Here is a 23,111-nt window from a genome sequence, read left to right as displayed (position 1 = left end):
ACTGCCCTAGTTTCATCTAGCTGTAGCTAACAGAATATGACAGTGTTTCTCCATAACCCTTGATTCCAGAATTGTTCGACATAACCATAGTGACAAATATATCACCATAAGAAGTGAACAAGTAGCTTTTTTTCTAAAGCCCACCACGCACACCAAGGAGAACTCCCTGGTCCTCCTTTCTTCCCACCCCTTCTATCATCTTGGTGTCTCCATCCAATGGGAATGGATCCAGGCAGGAGGCTGAATCTACTCTTATACTACTCTACCCTCATCCTTGGATCCCTGTAGGGGAAAGAAGAAAGAACATTCTATTTTCCTGTTTCCCAAAATGGAGGGCCTTAAAACCAACTAAAGTTTCAAAAACAAAACAAAACCAAAAACACAAGCAAAGCAATGCTGGGAGCATGGCTATTTTCCATATGCTTTCATTTGCACCGCACCATTATAGTTCTGGGAGATTTTTCCTTTAACCATTACCATGATGTTTCTCATCACTCACAATGGTAGAGTTAGTAACCAAACTGAAACAGAAAAAAAAAATTTAACCCTATGAAAATTCTACCTTAGCCATAACTCCAGTGAGATGAATACCAACAATACTGGCAACCCCCTCACTCATCCTGCACTCTAATTCCTGTGTGCAGCCCCAATCCCTGCCCACACCCTCCTTTCTAGACATTTTGGTTTCTAAAGGGCCAGGTTCCATGAAGAGGGCTCCCGAGTGTCTTAGAGCTGGAGCTGCTGCGGCTCCTTCGGAGGCAGCCTGGGCTGGCACTGTGGGCACCACCAGGTGAGCCTCTGGAATCCACCTGGAGGCCCAAATGTGTCCTTCATGATCTGGTGCCCAACAGGGCACTGCTCCTTCTGGTAGATCTGCGTGTGCTGCCGTTTGCCCTGGAACTTGCCCTGAAGCCAGTTGGTACTGAACTCCACCACATGATCCACAAGGGACTCAAGCTTCGAAGGACTTAAGAGAGAACCAAGAGAAAGGGGATGGATCCCTGCTCTGTACAAGGCTTCATTCTTAATGATGTTTCCTGAAATAAAGAAGGGGAAAAGGACATGTACCATAATGGAACCAGTCAAAAAGATTAATAAAGCAAACTCAAGTGTGTATGATGGCAACAGAGCATTGTATCAGGAAGACCCTGGAATCAGCTAGGCCAATTACTATGGGATCTTGGGCAAGTCATTTAATCTCTGGGTTAATTTCCAAGTCTGTAAAATAGGTTAGATAATACTTACCTTTAAGGTTGTTGTGAAGATGAATTGAAATAAAACTCACAGCCCATGTTATAGTAAAGTGGTTATAAAAAAACACTCTGGTTGGTATCTGACTGCAGGATTTGAATTCCAGCTCAACCAGATTCTAGCTATGTGTCCTTGGCAAGTTCCTTAGCTTCTTTAAGCTTCTCTTTCCTCATCTGTAAAATATGATAGCTTATCTGCTTTTAAGTAGTAAAATAGGAATTCACACAAAAAATGCTGAGTACAGTGGCTGGTATACAGAGAGTACTCAATACTAACAGTTATTATTATTTAAAATATTAAGCATAATGCCTAAAATCCCCCACATGTCTGTCAGTTTGTCGTACTGTGGGGGCTTGTGTGTTGCTGTGATGCTGGAAGCGATACCACTGGTATTCAGATACCAGCAGGGTCACCCATGGTGGACAGGTTTCAGCTGAGCTTCCAGACTAAGACAGACTAATATACGCACCAACCACTAAGGCCAAAGATGAAAAAATTGAAGATTTTTACCAACTTCTGCAGTCTGAAATTGATCGAACATGCAATCAGGATAATGCACTGATAATTACTGGTGACTGGAATGCAAAAGTTGGAAACGAAGAAGAAGGATCGGTAGTTGGAAAAAATATGGCCTTGGTGATAGAAATGATGCTGGAGATCACATGATAGAATTTTGCAAGACCAATGACTTCATTGCAAATACCTTCTTTTACCAACATAAAAGGTGACTACACATGGACCTCACCAGATGGAATACACATGAATCAAATTGACTACATCTGTGGAAAGAGACGATGGAAAAGCTCAATATCATCAGTCAGAACAAGGCCAGGGGCTGACTGCAGAACAGACCATCAATTGCTCATATGCAAGTTCAAGCTGAAACTGAAGAAAATTAGAACAAGTCCACGAGATCCAAAGTATGACCTTGAGTATATCCCATCTGAATTTAGAGACCATCTCAAGAACAGATTTGATGCATTGAACACTAATGACCGAAGACCAGACAAGTTGTGGAATGACATCAAGGACATCATACATGAAGAAACCAAGAGGTCATTAAAAAGACAGGAAAGAAAGAAAAGACCAAAATGGATGTCAGAAGAGACTCTGAAACTTGCTCTTAAACACTGAGCAAAAGGAAGAAACGATGAAGTAAAAGAACTGAAGATTTTAAAGGGCAGCTCGAAAAGACAAAATATTATAATTGTCATGGTTTGAATTATGTCTCCCAAAAAATGTGTGTATCAGTTTGGCTGGGCCATGATTCCCAGAATTGTGTGGTTGGCCTCCATTCTGTGACTGTAATTTTATGTTAAAGAGGATTAGGGTGGGATTGTAACACCACCTTTACCCAAGTCATATCCCTGATCCAATGTAAAGGGAGTTTCCCTGGGGTGTGGCCTGCACCACCTTTTATCTCTTGTAAGTACCTAAGAGATAAAAGGAAAGGGAAGCGAGCAGAGAATTGGGGACCTCATACCATCAAGAAAGCAGTGCCAGGAGCAGAGTGCATCCTTTGGACCGGAGTCCTTGTGCCGAGAAGCTCCTAGTCCAGGGGAACACTGATGAGAAGGCCGAGAGAGAGAAAGCCTTCCTCTGGAGCTGACAGCCTGCATTTGGACTTTTAGCCTACTTTACTGTAAGGAAATAAACTTCTCTTTGTTAAAACCATCCACTTGTGGTATTTCTGTTATAGCAGCACTAGATAACTAAGACAATAATGATACACGCAAAGAGCTGGAGATAGAAAACCAAAAGGGAAGAACATGTTCAGCATTCCTCAAGCTGAAAGAACTGAAGAAAAAATACAAGCCTTGAGTTGCAGTAGTGAAGGATTCTATGGGGAAAATATTAAACAATGCAGGAAGCGTCAAAAGAAGATGGAAGGATCACAGAGAGTCATTATACCAAAAAGAATTTGTCGACATTCAACCATTTCAAGAGCTAGCATATGATCAGGAACCGACGGTACTGAAGGAAGAAGTCCAAGCTGCACTGGAGGCACCAGTGAAAAATAAGACTCCAGGAATTGACAGAATACCAATTGAAATGTTTCAACAAACAGATGCAGTGCTGGAAGTGCTCACTCATCTATGGTAAGAAATTTGGAAGACAGCTTCCTGGCCAACTGATTGGAAGAGATCCATACTTATGCCTATTCCCAAGAAACGTGATCCAACCGAACATGGAAATTATCAAACAATATTATTAATATCACATGCTAGTAAAATTTTGCTGAAGATCATTCAAAAGCAGCTGCAGCAGCATGTCAACAGGGAACTGCCAGAAATTCAGGCCAGATTTAGAAGAGGATGTGGAACCAGAGATATCATTGATGATGTCAGATGGATCCTGGCTGAAAGCAGAGAATACCAGAAAGATGTTTACCTGTGTTTTATTGACTATGCAAAGGCATTCGATTGTGTGGATCATAACAAATAATGGTAACATTGAGAAGAATGGGAATTCAAGAACACTTAATTGTGCTCATAAGGAACGTGGACACAGATCAAAAGGCAGTTGTTCGGACAGAACAAGGGGATACTGCGTGGTTTAAAATCAGGAAAGGTGTGTGTCAGGGTTGCATCCTTTCACCATACCTATTCAATCTGTATGCCGAGCAAATAATCTGAGAAGCTGGACTATATGAAGAAGAATGTGGCATCAGGATTGGAGGAAGACTCATTAACAACCTGAGATACGCAGATGACACAACCGTGCTTGCTGAAAGTGAAGAGGACTTGAAGCACTTACTGGTGAAGATCAAAGACTGCAGCCTTCAGTGTGGATTACACCTCAACACAAAGAAAATAAAAATCCTCACAACTGGACCAATAAGCAACATCATGATAAACGGAGAAAAGACTGAAGTTGTCAAGGATTTCATTTTACTTGTATCCACAATCAACATCCATGGAAGCAGCAGTCAGGAAATCAAAAGACGTATTGCACTGGGCAAACCTGCTGCAAAAGACCTCTTTAAAGTGCTGAAAAGCAAAGATGTCACCTTGAAGACTAAGGTGCGCCTGACCCAAGCCATAGTATTTTCAGTTGCATCATATGCATGGGAAGGCTGGACAATGAATAAGGAAGACCGAAGAAGAACTGATGCCTTTGAATTGTGGTGTTGGCGAAGAATATTGAATATCTCACAGACTGCCAAAAGAACGAACACATCTGTCTTGGAAGTACAACCAGAATGCTCCTTAGAAGGAAGGATGGCAAGACTACATCTTACATACTTTGGACATGTTGTCAGGAGGGATCAGTCCCTGGAGAAGGACATCATGCTTCACAAAATACAGGGTCAGCAAAAAAGAGGAAGACCCTCAACGAGATGGACTGACACAGTGGCTGTAACAATGGGCTCAAGCATAACAACAACTGTGAGCACGGCGCAGGACCAGGCAGGTTCTGTTTTGTGGTGCATAGGGTTGCTGAGTCGGAACCGACTTGACAGTACCTAACAACAACAACGCCTAAAATATGGAAAATGTTTAGTAGGTATTATTTTACTATTTTTCTACTTCCTCATTCTCTATGAAGCCAACCTTGATCCCTCCTACTAGAATCAATCACCCTCTTCAAAATATTCCAACAGTGCTTTTTCCTTAACCTCTTTATTATGCATTTATCACAATCTATCTTGTGATAAATTATAAATTATGACTAATGGGGTACATGTCTGCTGTACCATTAAACAATGATCTCCTTAAGGAGAGAAGGCAAGCTTGGCAGCCACACCTCTATAGAGGGCAAATGTTTAGTACATCTGGAGTGAATAGATGAATGAAGTGATTGCCCTTTCCAAGAACTTTATAATCACACTCCTGGTTAGACAAAATTTATCTCTAAAATTCATTGACAGACTACCTGAATTTATATCTCAGCTGTACCACTTATTAGCAATGTGTCCTGTGCTTTAGTTTCCTCATCTGAATAAAGGGAAAGCTAGTAAGTAATTAGTGATTAGCCCTGGTGCAATAGTTAAGTGCTCAGCTGCTAACTGAAAGGTTGGTGGTTCAAACCCACCAAGCCATTCTGCGGGAGAATGACCTGGCGATCTGCTTCCATAAAGATTACAGCCAAGGCAACCCTATGGGGCAGTTCTACTCTGTCACATTGGGTCACTATGAGTCGGAATCAACTCAAAGGCACCCAACAACATCAACAGTAAGTAATAACCCTGTAGAACAACAGGCTAAAACTATGTACTTAACACATTTGACTCACTTGACAAATGCTAGCTGTCATTATTTTGTTATTATGTGGTACGTTAGCTCTTGCTATATATACCCAAAATGATACCATGGAAGCTCTTTGTTCTTCAGGGCACAGGGACTATGTGGTCTTAACATGAAAATGTAAGTCCAAGGTCTAGTAAGCGGTTGGGGTGAGCTATGCCTGCAGCAGGCAAAATTATACCTTGGATATAGAGGTGAGTTTATTATCACCAACTCACCTAACTGCTTCAGCAGCCAATTACAGTTGCACTTATTTCCCTGCTGTGGATAAGAAGAACGGCACGTTCTATAGTCCAGCTAATTAGCCTGTATATTTTTCATATTCCTCAGCTCTGCTCCCCACCTCCCAGAGGCAGTCAAAATTCTAAGTTTCATACTCAGGGCACTTGAACAGAGGGAGGGAGCCTGTTCCTTTATTCATGTCTTATAAGATGCTGATGTAGATCTGAGACATAGCTGTGCTTTGACCAGCAGGAAGCTCCATCTGCCTAAGAGTGGCATCCATTAGCAAATTCACTACTGTCCATTCCTAACAGACACTGATCAAGCACCGCCTAGGCCAGGCACTATGCTAGGTAGCGAAGATCAAGAGGAAGCATGAGATAGGACCCTGCCCTTTAGGAAGTTACATTCTAATGCAGCAGTCAGACAGGTTTTCAACTGATAATATAATTTGAGTATGAATTCTGAAGCTAGGAAATAAGTTGGAAATTACTAGGTTTAAAAATAAGCGAAGTGAAGCTAAAACAATGAAGTGATCTCTTTAAGACCCAATAGTACAGGTACACTTGGGGCTGGGTCTCAGGTCTAGTAACTCACGACCAGCTGCCACTGAGTCGATTCCAACTCATGGTGACCCCATGTGTGTCAGAGTAGAACTACACTCCATAGGGTTTTCAATGGCTGATTTTTTGGAAGTAGACTGCCAGGCCTTTCTTCCAAGGCACCTCTAGGTGGACTTGAACCTCCAACCTTTTGGTTAGTAGCCAAGTGTATTAACCATGTGCATCACCCAGGGGCTCCTATGATTCATAGACAAGTGACTTTTCTATTAAAGAACTCGATGAGTCTCATCCTCTTCTCATCAGTCATACCTAAACCTGAAAAGTATCTTTGGTCCAGTAGTATACAGCAGACAGGCTGAGCCTGGCCTAGAGCTTCCAAGGCTTGTCCTCGATGAAACTTTTCAGACAAGATGTCAGAGTTGGGTTTGACCACTGGGGAAGAGCTCCAAGACATCTGACAATTGTAAAATGCCAGGAAGCCACCACCACCAAAGTTCAGGACCAATCTGGAAAGAAATAAAAGATTATGTGTACATAAACCACCACAATACAGTCAGATCATACAAATATACAGCTTCCACAGCATCGTCACATCATAACTATATACATCTTCCACAATACAGTCAGGATTAATTTGGAGAAAATAAGATCCCAAAGGGGGGCACTCATTGGTGGTTCAGTGTTACAATTCTCGCCTTCCATGTGGGAAACCAGGGCTTGAGGCCCAGCCAGTGCCCCTCATGCACAGTCTGTCAGTGGAGGCTTTCGTGTTGCTCTGGTGCTGAACAGGCTTCAGTAGAGCTTCTAGTCTAAGATGGGCTAGGAAAAAAGGCCTAGCAATTTACTTCTGAAAATCAGCCAATAAAAACCCTATGGGTCACAATGGTCTGATCCACAACTGATTATGGTGATGGCACAGAACTGGGCAACATTTCATTCCGTTGTACTTGGGGTCACCATGAGTCAGCACAGGCTTGACAGTAGTTAACAAAAAGGTCCCAAAAGAGAAAAGGGATCATTAAAAATCTCAGGGCTAAGTGAAGTGGCTTAAAAAAGACAACCCCACACACATATACATGTACTTCCTTTTTCTGATTATAGCAAAACACGTTGGAGGTGTAATTCCCCAAATAAAAACAGGGCTCCCTGGAGGAGGGAGGAGAATGGATGCTAGGGAGACAACACACCCAGTCCCAAGAAGATTTGCCAAAACCAAACCAAACTAAAACAACAACAAAACACCCCTACACACACTCTTATGAGTTTCCTATATTCCAAGGACAAAGCAGAACCCACAAACTTTGATAAAGAAATAATCAGTTACTTTGTAAGGAAAGATAATCAGACTGGCATTGAACTACACATCTGAAGGAGACTAAACCCCTCAGATTCATGCATCTAACCTAGATATTATTATGTGAAAGTAAAAGGACAACTTTAAACAAGCAAAGACTCAGAAAATATCTACAAACACCATTAGGAATTGAATTGTGCTTCCCAAAATATGTGTTGTAAATCCTAACCCCTGTGGTGGTTATAATCTCATATGGGAATTTTTTTTTTTTTGTCATGGTAATGAGACAGTATTAGTGTAGGGTGTCTTAAGTCAATCTCTTTTGAGATATAAAAGAGATTAAACAAACAAGCAAAAAGCAGAGTAGGGGGAAGAGAGATGCCAAGCCAAATGATGACTGCCCAGCAACAGAAGCTCAAAAGAGACAAGGACCTTCCCCAGAACTGAGAGAGAGAGAAAGCCTTCCCCTAGAGCGGGTACCCCTGAATTTGGACTTCTAGCCTCCTAAACTGTGAGAAAATAAATTTGTTTGCTAAACCCACCCATTTGTGGTATTTCTGTTACAGCAGCACTGGATAACTAAGACACATATCATCTGAGACAATTACTCCAGGAAAAATACATGTTGTTGCTGTTGTTAGGTGCCATTAAGTTGATTCTGACTCATATCGACCCTACATACAACAGAACGAAACACTGCCCAGTCCTATGCCATCTTGACATTCGTTGCTAGGTTTGAGCCCACCGCTGCAGCCACTGTGTCAATCCATCTTGTTGAGGGTCTTCCTCTTTTTCGCTGATCCTCTCCCTCTACTTTACCAAGCATGATGTCCTTCTCCAGGGACTGGTCCCTCCTGATAACATGTACAAAATACCTGAGACGAAGTCTCACCATCCTTGCTTCTATGGAGCATTCTGGCTGTACTTCTTTCAAAACAGATGTGTTTCTTTTTCTGGCAGTCCACAGTATATTCAATATTCTTCACCAGCACCATAATTCAAAGGCATCAGCTCTTCTTCGGTCTTCCTTATTCATTGCCCAGCTTTCGCATGCATATGAGGCAACTGAAAATACCATGGCTTGGGTCAGGCACACCTTAGTCCTCAAAGTGACATCTTTGCTTTTTAACACTTCAAAGAGGTCTTTTGCAGCAGATTTTCCCAATGCAATATGTCCTTTGATTTCTTGATTGCTGCTTCCATGGGCACTGAATGTGGATCCAAGTAAAATGAAATCTTTCACAACTTCAATGTTTTCTCCATTTATGTTATTTATTGGTACAGTTGTGAGGATTTTGTTTTCTTCACATTAAGGTGCAATCCATGCTGAAAGCTGCAGTCTTTGATCTTCATCAGTAAGTACTTCAAGTCCTCTTTGCTTTCAGCAAGCAAGGTAGTGTCATCTGTATATCGCAGGTTGTTAATGAATCTTCCTCCAATCCTGATACCACGTTCTCATATAGTTCAGCTTCTCAGATTATTTACCGAGCATACAGAAAGGATACAACCCTGACGCACACCTTTCCTGATTTTAAGCCATGCAGTATCCCCTTGTTCTGTTCGAACGACTGCCTCTTGGTCTATGTACAGGTTCTACATGAGCACAATTAAGTGTTCTGGAATTCTCATTCTTCGCAAAGTTATCCAAAATTTGCTCAAATACCTTTGTATAGTCAATAAAACACAGGTAAACATCTTTCTGGCATTCTTTGCTTTCAGCCAAGATCCATCCAATATCAGCAATGATATCCCTTGGTCCACATCCTCTTCTGAATCCAGCTTGATTTCTGGCAGCTCCCTGTTAATGTGCTGCTGCAACTGTTTTTTAATTACCTTGGCAAAATGTTATTTGCATATGATATTACTGATATTATTCGATAACTTCCACATTCTGTTGGATAGCCTTTCTTTGGAAAGGGCAGGAATATGGATCTCTTCCAGTCAGTGGCCAGGTAACTGTTACAAATTTCTTGACATAGACAAGTGAGTACTTTCAGTGTTGTATCTGTTGAAATATCTCAACTGGTATACCATCAATTCTGGGAGTCTTGTTTTTTGCCAATGCCTTCAGTGCAGCTTGGACTTCTTCCTTCAATACCATCAGTTCTTGATCATATGCCAGCTAATGAAAAGGCTGAATGTCAACCAATTCTTTTTGGTTCAGTGACTCCATATATTCTGTCCATCTTCTTTTGATGTTTCCTGCATCGTTCAAATTTTTTCCCCACAGAATCAATACTGCAACTTGAAGCTTGAATTTTTTTCAAGTCTTTAAGCTTGAGAAATGCCAAGCATGTTCTTCACTTTTGGTTTTCTAACTCCAGGTCTTTGCACATGTCATTATAATACTTTACTTTGTCTTCTCAAGCTGCCCTTTGAAATCTTCTGTTCAGCTCTTTCACTTCATCATTTCTTGTTTGCTGTAGCTACTCTACATTCAAGAACAAGACTGAGTATCTTCTGACACTCATTTTGATCTTTTCTTTCTTTCCTGTCTCTAATGACCTTTTGGTTTCTTCATGTATGACGTCCTTGATATCAGCCCACAATTCGTCTGGTCTTCAGTCATTAATGTTCAATGCATCAAATCTATTCTTGAGATGGTCTCTAAATTCAGGTGGGATACACTCAAGGTTGTATTTTGGCTCTTGTGGACTTGCTCGAATATTCTTCAGCTTCAACTTGAACCTGCATATGAGCAATTGATGCTCTGTTCTGCAGTTGGCGCCTGGCCTTGTTCTGACTGACAATACTGAGCTTCTCCATTGTGTCTTTCCACAGATGTAGTCAGTTTGATTCCTGTGTATTCCATCTGTCGTGGTGTATGTGTATGGTCACAATTATGTTGTTCAAAAAAGGCATTTCCAATAAACAGATCGTTGGTCTTATAACATTCTGTCCTGCAATCTCTGGCATTGTTTCTATCACCAAAGCCCTATTTTCCAACTACCAATCCTTCTTCATTTCCAACTTTTGCATTCCAATCACCAGTAATTATCAATGCATCTTGACTGCATGTTTGATCACTTTCAGAATGCAGAAGTTGGTAAAAATCTTCAATTTTTTCATCTTTGGCATTAGTGGTTGGTATATACGTTTGAATAACAGTTGTATTAACCGGTCTTCTTGCAGGTGTATGGATATCATCTGTGATCTTCAAGGTTGTATGTCAACTTGGCTGGGCCATGATTCTCATGATTTCGCAGTTATGATGTAGTTTGGCAGTCATATAATGATGAAATCTGATATACTGTAATCACTTCCATGATGAGATCTGCTATGAGTAATCAATCAGTTAAAGGGGAGTTTCCTTGGGGGTGTAGTCTCCATCTAATATATGTGGACTTTCTGGCAAAGCTCCCTGGCTATACCTCAGCTCTGGATCCTGCATTGGGCTTGACAGCGTAACACCTCCAGTTCTTGGGACTTGGGCAAGCAGCCTGCCCTCTCACCTGTGGATCTTGGGTTCGTCAGCCCCTGCAGCTATATGAGTCAGGAGAAGCCTCCAACCTGACACTTGACCCACAGACTTGGGACTTGCCAGCCTCTACAACTGTGTGAGCTATTTCCTTAAGATAAATCAACCTCTCTCTCTCTACATATATATATGTATGTTGTTGTTGTTAGGTGTCATTGAGTTGGTTTCGACTCACAGTGACCCTACGTACAACAGAACGAAACAGTGTCTGGTCCTGTGCCTTCCTTACAATTGTTATTATGCTTGAGCCTATTGTTGCAACCACTGTGTCTATATATATACATATATATATGTGTATGTGTATGTGTGTGTGTGTGTGTGTGTGTGCGTGTGCGTGTGCGTGTGCGTGTGTGTGTGTGTGTATATATATTCTTCACTGGTTTTGCTTCTCTAGAGAATCCAGCCTAAGACATTATCTTATCATTGACAGCACTGCACTTCACAATAGATCTTGAAGCGTTCTTTCTGACAATGAATGCGATGCTGTTCCCCTTCAATTTGTCATTCCCGAAATAGCAGAACATATGAGTGTCCGATTCAAAACGGCCAATACCATTCCATTTCAGCTCACTAATGCCTAGGATATCTATCTTTAAGCATTCCATATTACTTTTTTTAAATTTTAAGTGAAGTTTACAGCACAAATGATAGTTTCTCAATCAAAAATTTATATATACAAATTGTTTTGTGACATTGGCTGCAATCCCCGAAATGTGTCAGCACTCTCACCTTTCCCTTTCCACCCTGGCTTCTCCGTGTCCATTTGTCCAGTTTTCTTGTCCCTTCCTGCCTTCTTGTCTTTGCTTTTGGGCAAGTGTTGCCCATGTGGTCTTGCATACTTGATTGAGCTAAGAAGCATGTTCCTTATATGTGTTATTGTTTGTTTTATATTGTTGTTGTTAGGTGCTGTCGAGTCAGTTCCGACTCATGGCGACCCTACGTACAACAGAACAAAACACTGTCTGGTTCTACGCCATCCTCACAATCACTGTTATGCTTGAGCTCATTGTTGCAGCCACGGTGTCAATCCATCTCATTGAGGGTCTTCCTCTTTCTTGCTGACCCTCTACTTTACCAAGCATGATGTCCTTTTCCAGGAATTGATCCCTCCTGACAACATGTCCAAAGTATGTGAGACACAGTCTCGCCATCCTTGCTTCCAAGGAGCATTGTGGCTGTACTTCTTCCAAGACAGATTTGTTCGTTCTTTTGGCAGTCCATGGTACATTCAATATTCTTCACCAATACCATAATTCAATTCTTCTTCGGTCTTCCTGTAAAGATTCCTTCCTGTAAAGATTATAGCCTAGAAAACCCTATGGGGCAGCTCTACTCTGTTACATGGTGTTGCTATGAGTTGAAATCGACTGGATGGCACCCAACGACTACAACTGGTGACTGGAGTCCCTAGATGGTACAGTGAAAGCACCCTGCTGCTAACTGAAAGGTTGGAGGTTCAAGTCCATCTTGCATCTTGGAAAAAAAGCCTGGTGATCTACTTCTGAAAAATTAGCCACTGAAAGCCCTAAGGAGCACAGTTCTACTCTGACACACACAGGGTCACCATGAGTTAGAATCGACTCAACAGCAACTGGTACTGGGAGCTGGTGATTAATTCAGGAATCAGCACATCACTCAATTTGAGGCAAAGAGAGGTTTCTGAGAAAGCCTCGCTCATCAAAATTTCTAGAAATAACCCTCTTTCTTTCTCTGGATGTTTTCTTGTGTGGATGTAAGGCACAGAACTGCAACAGCCATCTTGCTGCTGGTCTAAGGACATAATCAACATGTAAGAAAGTACAAAGCCAGGAGAACTGCAAAAAAATGAGCCAGAACCTTGAAACTGAATCAACTCCAAAGCCTACCCTCCCTCCAGACTTCTAACTATATGAGCAAAAAAAGGATCTCCTCATCATTTAAGCTAGTGTGAGTTAATTTTATAGCCTAGAGCATCCTACTTTCCCATTTTATACCATAAAGAAAGATTACAGTTCCAAACATAAATAAAAAATTCTAAAAAGTAGAGTGTAAAAAGGCCTTCTTTAGTAAGAGGAGAAACTTAAAAGCCATCAAGGAAAACACTGACCACTGACTACATAAAAACTACAAATCCTGAATGTAAAGGTGCCAGCAACAAATCAAAGGACATATGATAGATAAGAAACAATACTGGTAACACATATCACAAAGGTTAACAGATTTGATATCCAAAAGCATCTACAAATTAATAAAAAGTAGACAATCAACTCAATGCTAGTGAGAATTCAACTAAGCTAGCACTTTTGAAGGCAATAAAAATGTTCAGCCTTAAGAATGTTCATTTTCTTTCACCAGCAATTACTCTTTTGGGAATCTATACTAAGGGAATAATCCTAAACACAGGTAGAGTTTTATGCACAAAGATATTTTCTCAACATTAATGGATTAAGAGCTGGAAAAATCATGTCCTTAAATTCAGAGTACACTCATCAGGCCATAAAATGTCCTTCAAGGCCCTCCTGTCCTCAAGTGCCACCTTTGTTCAAAAAGTCCTTCCCCTTTTCTAAGCTACACAGAATTTTGTCATTCTCCTCTTGGAGTACAGATTACAGTCTACTTTCTATTATGGGTAGATATAGATGCTTCTTCTCTTTCCTAGACAGCAAGCTCCTTGATAACCCAAAATCAACCACACCCACTGCGTTCAAGTCAACTCCACCTCATAGCGACCCTACAGAACAGAACAGAACTATTTCATAGGGCTTCCAAGGCTGTAAATCTTTACAGAAGCAGACTGCCACATCTTTCTCTTGCAAAGTGGCTGGTGGGTTTGAACTCCTGAACTTCTGGTTAGCAGCCAGGCGCTCTAACCACTACACCACTAGGGCTCTTCTCCAACTTGGTCTATATCCACCTGAGCATGCTCCCACAGCCTAGCCCCAAATCCCACCATGGTGGGCACCTAAAAAATGTTGAATACTACAGACCCTATGGAGACCCGGACATTCACAGCCTTGCTACCTGTTCAACCATGCCATTACCTTGGGATAGGATCCCTCCAGTCACCCCTCTTGTTTGCTTTCTTGGCTCTGGAGAATTTGTTCACCCATATGCTGCCAAACAAACCAAAGCTGACATGGAGCCACCTCTCAACATCTCCTACAGGAGCATCTCCCCCTAAACAATCGGAACTATCTTCTCCATTGGGAACAAGCTCTGTGGACCTTAAGGATTGGTCAGAAATTTTCGATCCATCAGGCCCCAAGGTCTGTGTTTGGTCCATGGCCTTTTCCTTCCTAGCTCCTTTTCGTAGAGGCTCTGATAGTGGATTGTTTCCAGGAGGCCTCATTTCTTCATCTGGATGAAATCTAAGGAATAACTTCTTTCCATGGACCTAGAAAAAATGAACATGAATTTAAGTCTTACAGACCAAGAAAGGTGAAGACTAGATGAAGTCTATCCAGACATTTATCCTAATGCAGAATTTCTCCCTTCTTGCCTCTCCCATGAAGCTTTCAGAACACATCAAACCGAGTATTGTGGTCCTGCCTTTTGCTTTTTGTTCCAGTAGTGTAGACAGTTAGCACATAGTTTTCAAAGTGATTGGAAGGAAGGAGAAGAATTAGATTAGGAGTAAAATAGACCCATGCTAGATAGTAGAGCCATCCTGAAATGTCTGAAGAGAGACTGCTCCTAATTTTTTCATGGATTAGCTAAGAACTAAATACAAATTGTCATTCTTTTATTCAATTCATAATAAATTTTTCTTTGTTAGAAATAATCAGCAATCACATACATGAAATGTGAAAGCAGCTAAAGAAAATGAATTGTGAAATTTGGTACCCCTCATCACCCCACTGAAAGCTGAACTTGATAGCAATAATGGCACCAACAGAACTTACAATTTTAAAAAATCAATGAGAATTGAATATTGACACAAAAATTGATCAATGAATCAAACCACTACTATAAAATGTATAAGGAAAAGAATTCACCTCATCCCAATGAAAAATGATTTCAGTAAAATAAAAATGAAAACAGGAAATATTTGTAAAATCATTTTTCTGGCTGCTTTGTATTCTATTTTCCTATTGCTTAGAATTTGTATCTGTCCAGATTCCAGGATGAGTCTGTTCTGCATGATCTGAAATTCATGCAGTCTTTCCAATAATTAAAACCAAAACATTTGGCATCAATACCAGAAATGCCTGTGTTACTTTTCTGATCACTGGAAGTACATAAAATCACAGTTCTGCTGATATGATCTCCAACTTGCCAATCAGTATAAAAATTACAAACTATAGCTGCTTTTTTAAATCCTCCCACCAAAAGAGAGCATTACTTTTCTAAATAATCCCAGAATAATTCATCTGCAAATCTGAGCACAGACTATTTTCTGCCATATACTATAAATGGCTTGACTGAGCTACATTAAAAAATGAGCAAGGAATTAAGTTGAAATAGAATTTTCTCTAGAAAATACTTTCTTGATGCAAATTCAGCAAGGCTGGTATAATTCTGATAAAAATATCTGTCAACTGCCTTCAGGGTCAAAATGACTGGGTCAGGATGGCTTTGTACCCTCCCCAACTATGGCAATTTTTACTGTCCCTCTTTTAAATTCCTGTGACATTGCAGTTCACTTCAATTCATTCAGTAATTATTAACTGAACTTACATAATGTGCTAGGTAGGCTCTGAGGGGCAAACAGATGATAAGCCTCCCTCCTTCCCTTTAGGAATTCAATATTTAAAAGGGAGATAAGTGTGAAGACAGATACTATAAAAGCATCAAGAAAAGTATGAATGAAATGCAGAGGTAGCAAATAGAAAGAAGAGAGTCATTAACATCCTGAGGAGAAAGGTGAATGTTATGGATTAAATTGTGTTCTCCATAACAAGTGTTGGAATCCTAACCCCTATACCTGTGGATGTAATCCTGTTTGAAAATAAGGCTTTGTTATGATGTCTTGTCAGGGTAGAGTATACAATCATTTCTGAGTTACAAAAAGAGCTGATTAGTCATAGATACCTGCACAAACGGGGAAGACACAGATGCCACGTGAGGTTCACCAAGGAACCAAACAACACTGGGGCTATGGAAGCTAAAAGATCCAAGGAAAAGGATCTCCCCCTAGAGTTGATACCCTAAATTCAGACTTCTAGGCCCCTGAACGGTGAGAAAATAAATTTCTGTTCTTCAAAAGCATCCACTTGTGGTATTTCTGTTACAGCAGCACTAGGAAACTAAGACAGTGAATATTACCTGAGTTGAACTTTAAAGGGAAGTAGGAGGTGAGGAGGAGCTTTCAGACTGAGGGGATACACACATAAAGGCAGAGATGGAAGCCTTACAATGTGAGGAAGGCTTCTGGTTAGACATAGCAGACAGAATGTGTGCTTTTACCTCTGTTCCCTACTAAACCTCATTAAAATGCTGGTAAAGGAATTAAAAAGCTCTGTGATGATTCAGTGGTAGAATCCTTGCCTTCCATGAGGGAGGTCCGGGCTTGATTTCCAGCCAATGACTTTAAGTGCAGCCACTACCTGTGTTAGTATGATGCTAAAAATCTTCTGGATTAAGACAGATTAGGAAGAAAGCCTGGTGATCTACTTCCAAAAATCAGTCCAGGAAAACCCTGTGATCAAAATAATCCAATCCACAACTGATTATGCAGATGGTGCAGGACTGAGCAGTGTTTAGTTTCCTTCTGCATGGGGCTGCCATGAGTCTGGGGCTGGCTCAACAGCAGCTAATAATAACAACAAACCCACAAGGACCCAGGATAAAAAGAAGAGGAGCAGACAGGATAAAAAGAAGAGGAGCAGACAGAAGATCAAGGATAAAAAGAAGAGGAGCAGACAGGAGACACCAGTGCCCCTCAGGAAGGCAGAAAGCAGGCACAGGAGTGGTACCTGACGTAGCAGAGCAGAGGAAGTGAAACCTGATGCCTGCAGAGGGGCACCACCATGAAGAGTGGGCCAAATCACCCTGCAAACCCCAGACAAGTCTGAGACTCGAAGGCACCTGGTGATGTGGAAGGCGGGGATGAACCATGAGGCTAAAAAGGGAGGGACTAACCTTTGTACACTGCTAATGGGAATGTAAAATGATGCAACCACTTTGGGAAACAGTCTGGCAGTTCCTCAAAAGTAAAAATTTACCATCATGACCCAGCAATTCCACTCTTAGGTATGTAGCCAAGAGAAATGAGAACATATGTCCACACAAAAACTTGTACACAAATGTTCATAGCAGCATTATTCATAAGAGCCAAAAAGTGGAAACAACCCAAATGCCCATCAGCTGATGAATGGATGAATAAAAGATAGTATATTTATAAAATAGAATATTATTCAGACATAAAAATGAATGAAGTATATACTGATACAGCTACAACATGGATGAACCTTGAAAACATTATGCTCAGTTAAAAGAACTCAGTCACAGAAAACACATATTGTATGATTCATGTTCAAAAAAGGCAAATCTATAGTCAGAAAGTAGATCAGCAGTTGCTTAGGGCTGGAGGGGGATTGGGGATAACCAATGGGGTTTCTTTCAGGGTGACGAAAATGTTCTAAAACTGATTGTGGTGATGGTTGCACAACTCTGTGAATACACTAAAAGTCAATGAACTGTACACTTTAAAAGAGGGGGGTGAATTATATCTCAATAAAGCTGTTACATATTTTTTTTAAAAAAAGCAAAACCAAGAGGATTGGTAAAAAGTCTAAACATGCAGTGGAGTTTGATGCCTAGGTCTCCTACCCATCCAAACTAGGGTGGAATAGAAACACTAATGGCCATGTAAGAACTCAAGATTTATTTCCCGCGCCTCCTTTCTTAGGCAGCACCTGGAATGTGCATGTCTGCAAAATGAGGACGTAAACCAAGAGGATGAAATCCAAGTGTAGAAATGGCTGAGTACCTTCCCCAAATCCAGCAGGCTTCTTTTCCCTACTAACAGAACTACTCATTTATGGGGGAGGCAATATGACCAGACGAAAATCTACGTCTCCCAGCCCCCTAACAGATAGGGGTGGTCAGTAAGAGGTACTCAGAAGTGGTCAAATGTTATTTCCAGACAAGCGCTTTAAAGAGTTAAGCAGCTTTCAGGTCCCTTCCTCCCTTTACCCTTCCTCTTTCTTCCTGCCTAGAATACAGATGGAATAGCTGGAATCACAACTGCCATCTTATCCTCATGAAGATGAGAGCCAGACCCTAGGCAAGAAGGGGACTGCTGGAAGGGGCCTTGTCCCCATGATATCCTGTCCCTCTCATACTGCCCTGGACTGCCTACCTCTGGATATCCCATTATGTGAGGAGAGGAAAAAACTCCTACCTTTTATATAAGCCACTCTCCAAGTCTGTAATTAGTCATCAAACACAATTTCCTTATAGAAACCAGAAAACCAACAAGGGAGGAAAGTGAAGGTAAGTGCCAGAAAAACAGCTATGCAGCAGGCAGAGTAGAGCCGATCTTTCCCTGCCTCATTAACCTACCTTTCTCACTTCAGTTCCATGTCTTTTCCTTGTCTACTTGCTTCTCAAATCTGAAATGCCCTTCCTTCTCCTTTTGCTGTTGTATGCCACTGACTCGATTCTGACTCATAGCCACCCTATAGGACAGAGCAGAACTGACCTATAGGGTTTCCTAGGCTGTAAAACTTTATGGGGCAGATTGCCATGTCTTTTCTCCTGCGGAGCTGCTGGTGGATTCCAATCAATGACCATTTGGGTAGCAGCCATGAGCTTAACCATCGTGTCACCAGGGCTCCTCTCCTGGAGGAGATCCTCTACCCTTCAAGGCCCAACTCAGGTCCCAACCCCTGTATGAAGTCTCCTCCAGGCTACATGACCTATCCTCTCTGACTCTCTCCACCTCCTTAAGTCGGGGCCATTATTTGGGCCTTAATTATGGGCTCCCCTCCTACTCATCTGGTGAAGAAAGCAAAAGGTCATTAAAAAGACAGGAAAGAAAGAAAAGACTAAAATGGATGTTAGAAGAGCCTCTGGAACTTGCTCCTAAAGGTAGAGTGATGTGTCTTGAAGGTAATGAAATGTGCAAAGACCTGGAGTTACAAAACTAAAAGGGAAGAACACCTTCGGCAGTTCTCAAGCTGAAAGAACTGAAGATAAAATTCAAGCCTCCAGTTGCAATACTGAAGGATTCTATGGGCAAAAATTGGACAATGCAGGAAGCATCAAAAGAAGATGGAAGGAATACACACAGTCACTGTACCAAAAAGAACTGGTCAACATTCAACCATTTCAGGAGGAAGCATATGATCAAGAACCAATGGTACTGAAGGAAAAAGTCCAAGCTGCACTGAAGGCTTTGGTGAAAAACAAGGCTCCAGGAATTGACGGAATACCAGCTGGGATGTTTCAATAAATGTATGTAATGCTGGAAGCGCTCACTCATCTATGCCAAGAAATTTGGAAGACAGCTATTTGGTCAACTGACTGGAAGAGATTCATTATGTGTGCCCATTCCAAAGAAAGGTGATCCAACGGAATGTGGAAATTATTGAATGATACCATTAACATCACATGCGAGTAAAATTACACTAAAGGTAATTCAGAAACAGTTGCAGCAGTACATTAACAGGGAACAGCCAGAAATTCAAGTCAGATTCCGAAGAGGGTGTGGAACCAGGGATATCATTGCTGATGTCAAATGGATCTTGGCTGAAAGCAAAGAAAAACAGAAAGATGTTTACCTGTGTTTTATTGACTATACAAAGGCATTTGACTGTGTGGATCATAGCAGCTTATGGATAACACTGAGAAGAATGGGAATTCCAGAACGCTTAATTGTGCCCATGCAGAACCTGTACATAGACCAAGAGGCAGTCATTCGAACAGAACAAGGGAATACTGCATGGTTTAAAATCAGGAAAGGTGTGCCATCAGGGCTGTATCCTTTCACCACACTTATTCAGCCTGTATGCTAAGCAAATAATCTGAGAAACTGGACTATATGAAGAAGAATGCAGCATCAGGATTGAAAGAAGACTCATTAACAACCTGCGTTATGCAGATGACACAACCTTGCTTGCTTAAAGAGGACCTGAAGTACTTACTGATGAAGATCAAAGACTCCAGCCTTCAGTACAGATTACACCTCAACAGAAAGAAAACAAAAATCCTCATGTCTTAGTTATCTAGTGCCAGGATAACAGAAATATCACAAGTGGATGGCTTTAACAAACAGAAATTTATTCTCTCACAGTCTAGGAGGCTAGAAGTCTGAATTCAGGGTGCCCACTCCAAGGTAGTGGCTTTGGGGGGGGGTGGTCTCTGGGTCTAGGAGTTTCTCAGCACAGGGACCTCTGGTCCAAAGGACACGCTCTGCTCCCGACTCTTCTTTCTTGATGGTAGGAAATCCCACTCCTCTCTGCTCGATTCTCTCTTTTATATCTCAAAAGAGATTGACTAAAGATACAACCTAATCCTGTAGATTAAGTCCTGCCTCATCAACATAACTGCCTCTAATGCTACCTCATTAACATCATAGAGGTTAGGATTTACAACACATCTGATAATCACATCAGATCACAAAATGGAGGACAACCACACAGTACTAGGAATCATAGCCTAGCAAAGTTGACACATATTTTGGGGGGACACAATTCAATCCATGACACCTCACAACTGGACCAATAAGCAACATCATGATAAATGGAGAAAAGACTGAAGTTGTCAAGGATTTCATTTTACTTGGATCCACAATCAATGCCCATGGAAGCAGCAGTTAAGAAATCAAATGACATACTGCATTGGGCAAACCTGCTGCAAAAGACTTCTTTAAAGTGTTAAAAAGCAAAAACGTCACCTTGAGGACTAAGGTGCACCTGTCCCAAGCCATGGTATTTTCAATCACCTCATATGCATGCGAAACCTGCACAATGAATAAGGAAAACTGAAAAAGAATTGATGCCTTTGAATTATGGTGTTGGTAAAGAATACTGAATATATCACAGACTGCCAGAAGAACGAACATATCTGTCTTGGAAGAAGTATGGCCAGAATACTCCTTAGAAGGGAAGACGGTGAGACTTTGTCTTATGTACTCTGGACATGTTACAAAGAGGGACCAGTCCCTGGAAAAGGACATCATGCTTGTTAAAATAGAGAGTAAGCAAAAAGAGGAAGACCCTCAAAGAGATGGATTGATACAGTGGCTACAACAATGGGCTCAAACATAGCAATGATGGCCAGGACTGGTCAGTGCTTCATTCCGTTGTACACAGGGTAGCTATGAGTCGGAACCCACTCAACGGCACCCAACAACAACATAACAACAGTTTCATGTATATAGATAAAGATCTTACTTTCCCAATTCAATTCTAAATTCCTTAGGGGTAGGTACAGACTTGGCATAGGACTTGGTGATATTTCTTTCTGTTATATATATAAGGTTGCCAAAAGTTGAAGCCAACTCAATGGCATCTAACAACAACAGGGACTGACCGGCACTTACCACCCACGTGCCATGCAATTACCAAATGGCCACCTCATTCACCTATTCAGACTTCTCTTGGGCTCCCTACAACAATGACCTCTGCCTTTGTTTACTGGTAACCAGCTCTCAGTACCATCAGAAGTCTCCTTTGGCCACATATTCATTTGTACACTCATGCACTCAGTAAATATTTTCTGAGTGCCAGCACTGAGACAGGCACTGTGCTAAGTGCTGGGTATCCAAAGACAAAGAGGACATAATCCTTGCTCCTGCAATCCTGCGGAACAGTCTATACAAAGAGGCCAAATGCTACATGAAAAGAGCATAAACCTGGTAATCAGGAGGCCTGGGCTCCACTCTCTGCCCCTTGCTAGCTATGTCAATTTGGGTAAACTACTCCCTTTCTCTGAGCCTCAGTCTTCAAATATGTAAAACATGATCGATGGCCTAAAGGAACTCTTCCATTTCTAGCTAAGAATGGATTTATAACCTGTAGAGTATATGTAGGTGAGAAGGGCAAGTTAGCAAAATAGAATTAATATTTATTGAATAATCTTAACAGGTAGGTGGGTGATTTCATTTTATAGTTGAAGAAACTAGAGTCAAGATGATTAAGTAACTTGCTTAGGGTCACACAGCTAAGAAGCAGCAGTTCATGTATTTATTCTACGAACATTTACCTCAAGCCTCCTATGTGTTGGGCAGTCAGCTAAGTACTAAGGACACAATATTGATGGGGACACAGCTCCTGCCGTTTATCTGTCTCCTCTATTCAACAAGTAGGCCAAATTTAGCAGAAAGGGTCCAAAGGAGTAAGAGCAGGGTGCTCTGAAAGCACAATGGTGTTATCTCTCACCAGCCTGAAGCAGGCAGGGCAGGCTCCACAATGTCTAATCCAGAAGAAAGACTAGGAATTACCATGGTAAACTGAGGGGGGCAGGGATGGGACCAGAGTTGGGAGAAAAATGAAGGTCAGCCCAAGTAGAGGAAAAGCATTCCGAAGTCAAGGACCAGACAGACTTTTAGAGCTCTAGATAGTTCAATATATTTAGAAGACATATATTTGGGGCCAGGTAAGAATAAAGCTAAGGAGCCCTGGTGGCACAACGGTTAAGTGCTCAGCTGCTAACCGAAAGGTTGGTGGTTCGAACTCATCCAGTAGCTCTATGGAGAAAGACTCAGTGATCTGCTCCTATGAAGACTGTTGTTGTTGTTGTTAGGTGCTGTTTAGTCAGTTCCGACTCACAGCGACCCTATGTACAACAGAATGAATATTGCTTGCTCCTGCACCATCCTCACAGTTCTTTCAGCTTGAGAAATGCTGAGCATGTTCTTCCCTTTTGATTTTCTAACTCCAGTGTGGGTACAATTATTGCTTTAGTACTCTTAGCCATAAAATATGGCTGCACTTATGCTAAGTGCAGCTCCCTACAGGCCTCTGTGTTATCTACGTCAGTATAAATGACTAAGGCCAGCCACGTCTTGTTTAATTGCCCTCTTTTTCTGAAACTGTCTTGTGATCTGTTTTATTGTTTGCCATATATATACCCAAATTCCTTTCCCCTTACCCAAAACTGATTGTTATCCACCTGAAAACTCACTGTCT

The 23,111-nt window shown here is 41.4% G+C and overlaps 1 protein-coding gene across 1 annotated transcript in view; it reads right to left on the bottom strand.

Annotated features, from left to right (window-relative positions):
- Nucleotides 1-726: 726 nt before the first annotated feature.
- NEIL2 (nei like DNA glycosylase 2) overlaps nucleotides 727-23,111 on the bottom strand; it is a 24,620-nt gene continuing 2,235 nt past the window's right edge. The window contains exons 2-4 of the mRNA XM_004382224.1: nucleotides 14,076-14,428; nucleotides 6,593-6,789; nucleotides 727-1,037 (exon numbers count right to left, since the gene is read on the bottom strand). Coding sequence (XP_004382281.1) covers nucleotides 727-1,037; nucleotides 6,593-6,789; nucleotides 14,076-14,428 — 861 coding nt within the window. The remainder of the gene's footprint in view (nucleotides 1,038-6,592; nucleotides 6,790-14,075; nucleotides 14,429-23,111) is intronic.

Source organism: Trichechus manatus, unplaced genomic scaffold (assembly GCF_000243295.1).
Source record: "Trichechus manatus latirostris isolate Lorelei unplaced genomic scaffold, TriManLat1.0 scaffold00091, whole genome shotgun sequence".
In the NCBI taxonomy this organism is placed as follows: Eukaryota; Metazoa; Chordata; class Mammalia; order Sirenia; family Trichechidae; genus Trichechus; species Trichechus manatus.
Note: the sequence above shows the minus strand (reverse complement) of the source record. Positions and strands in the feature narration are given on the sequence as shown.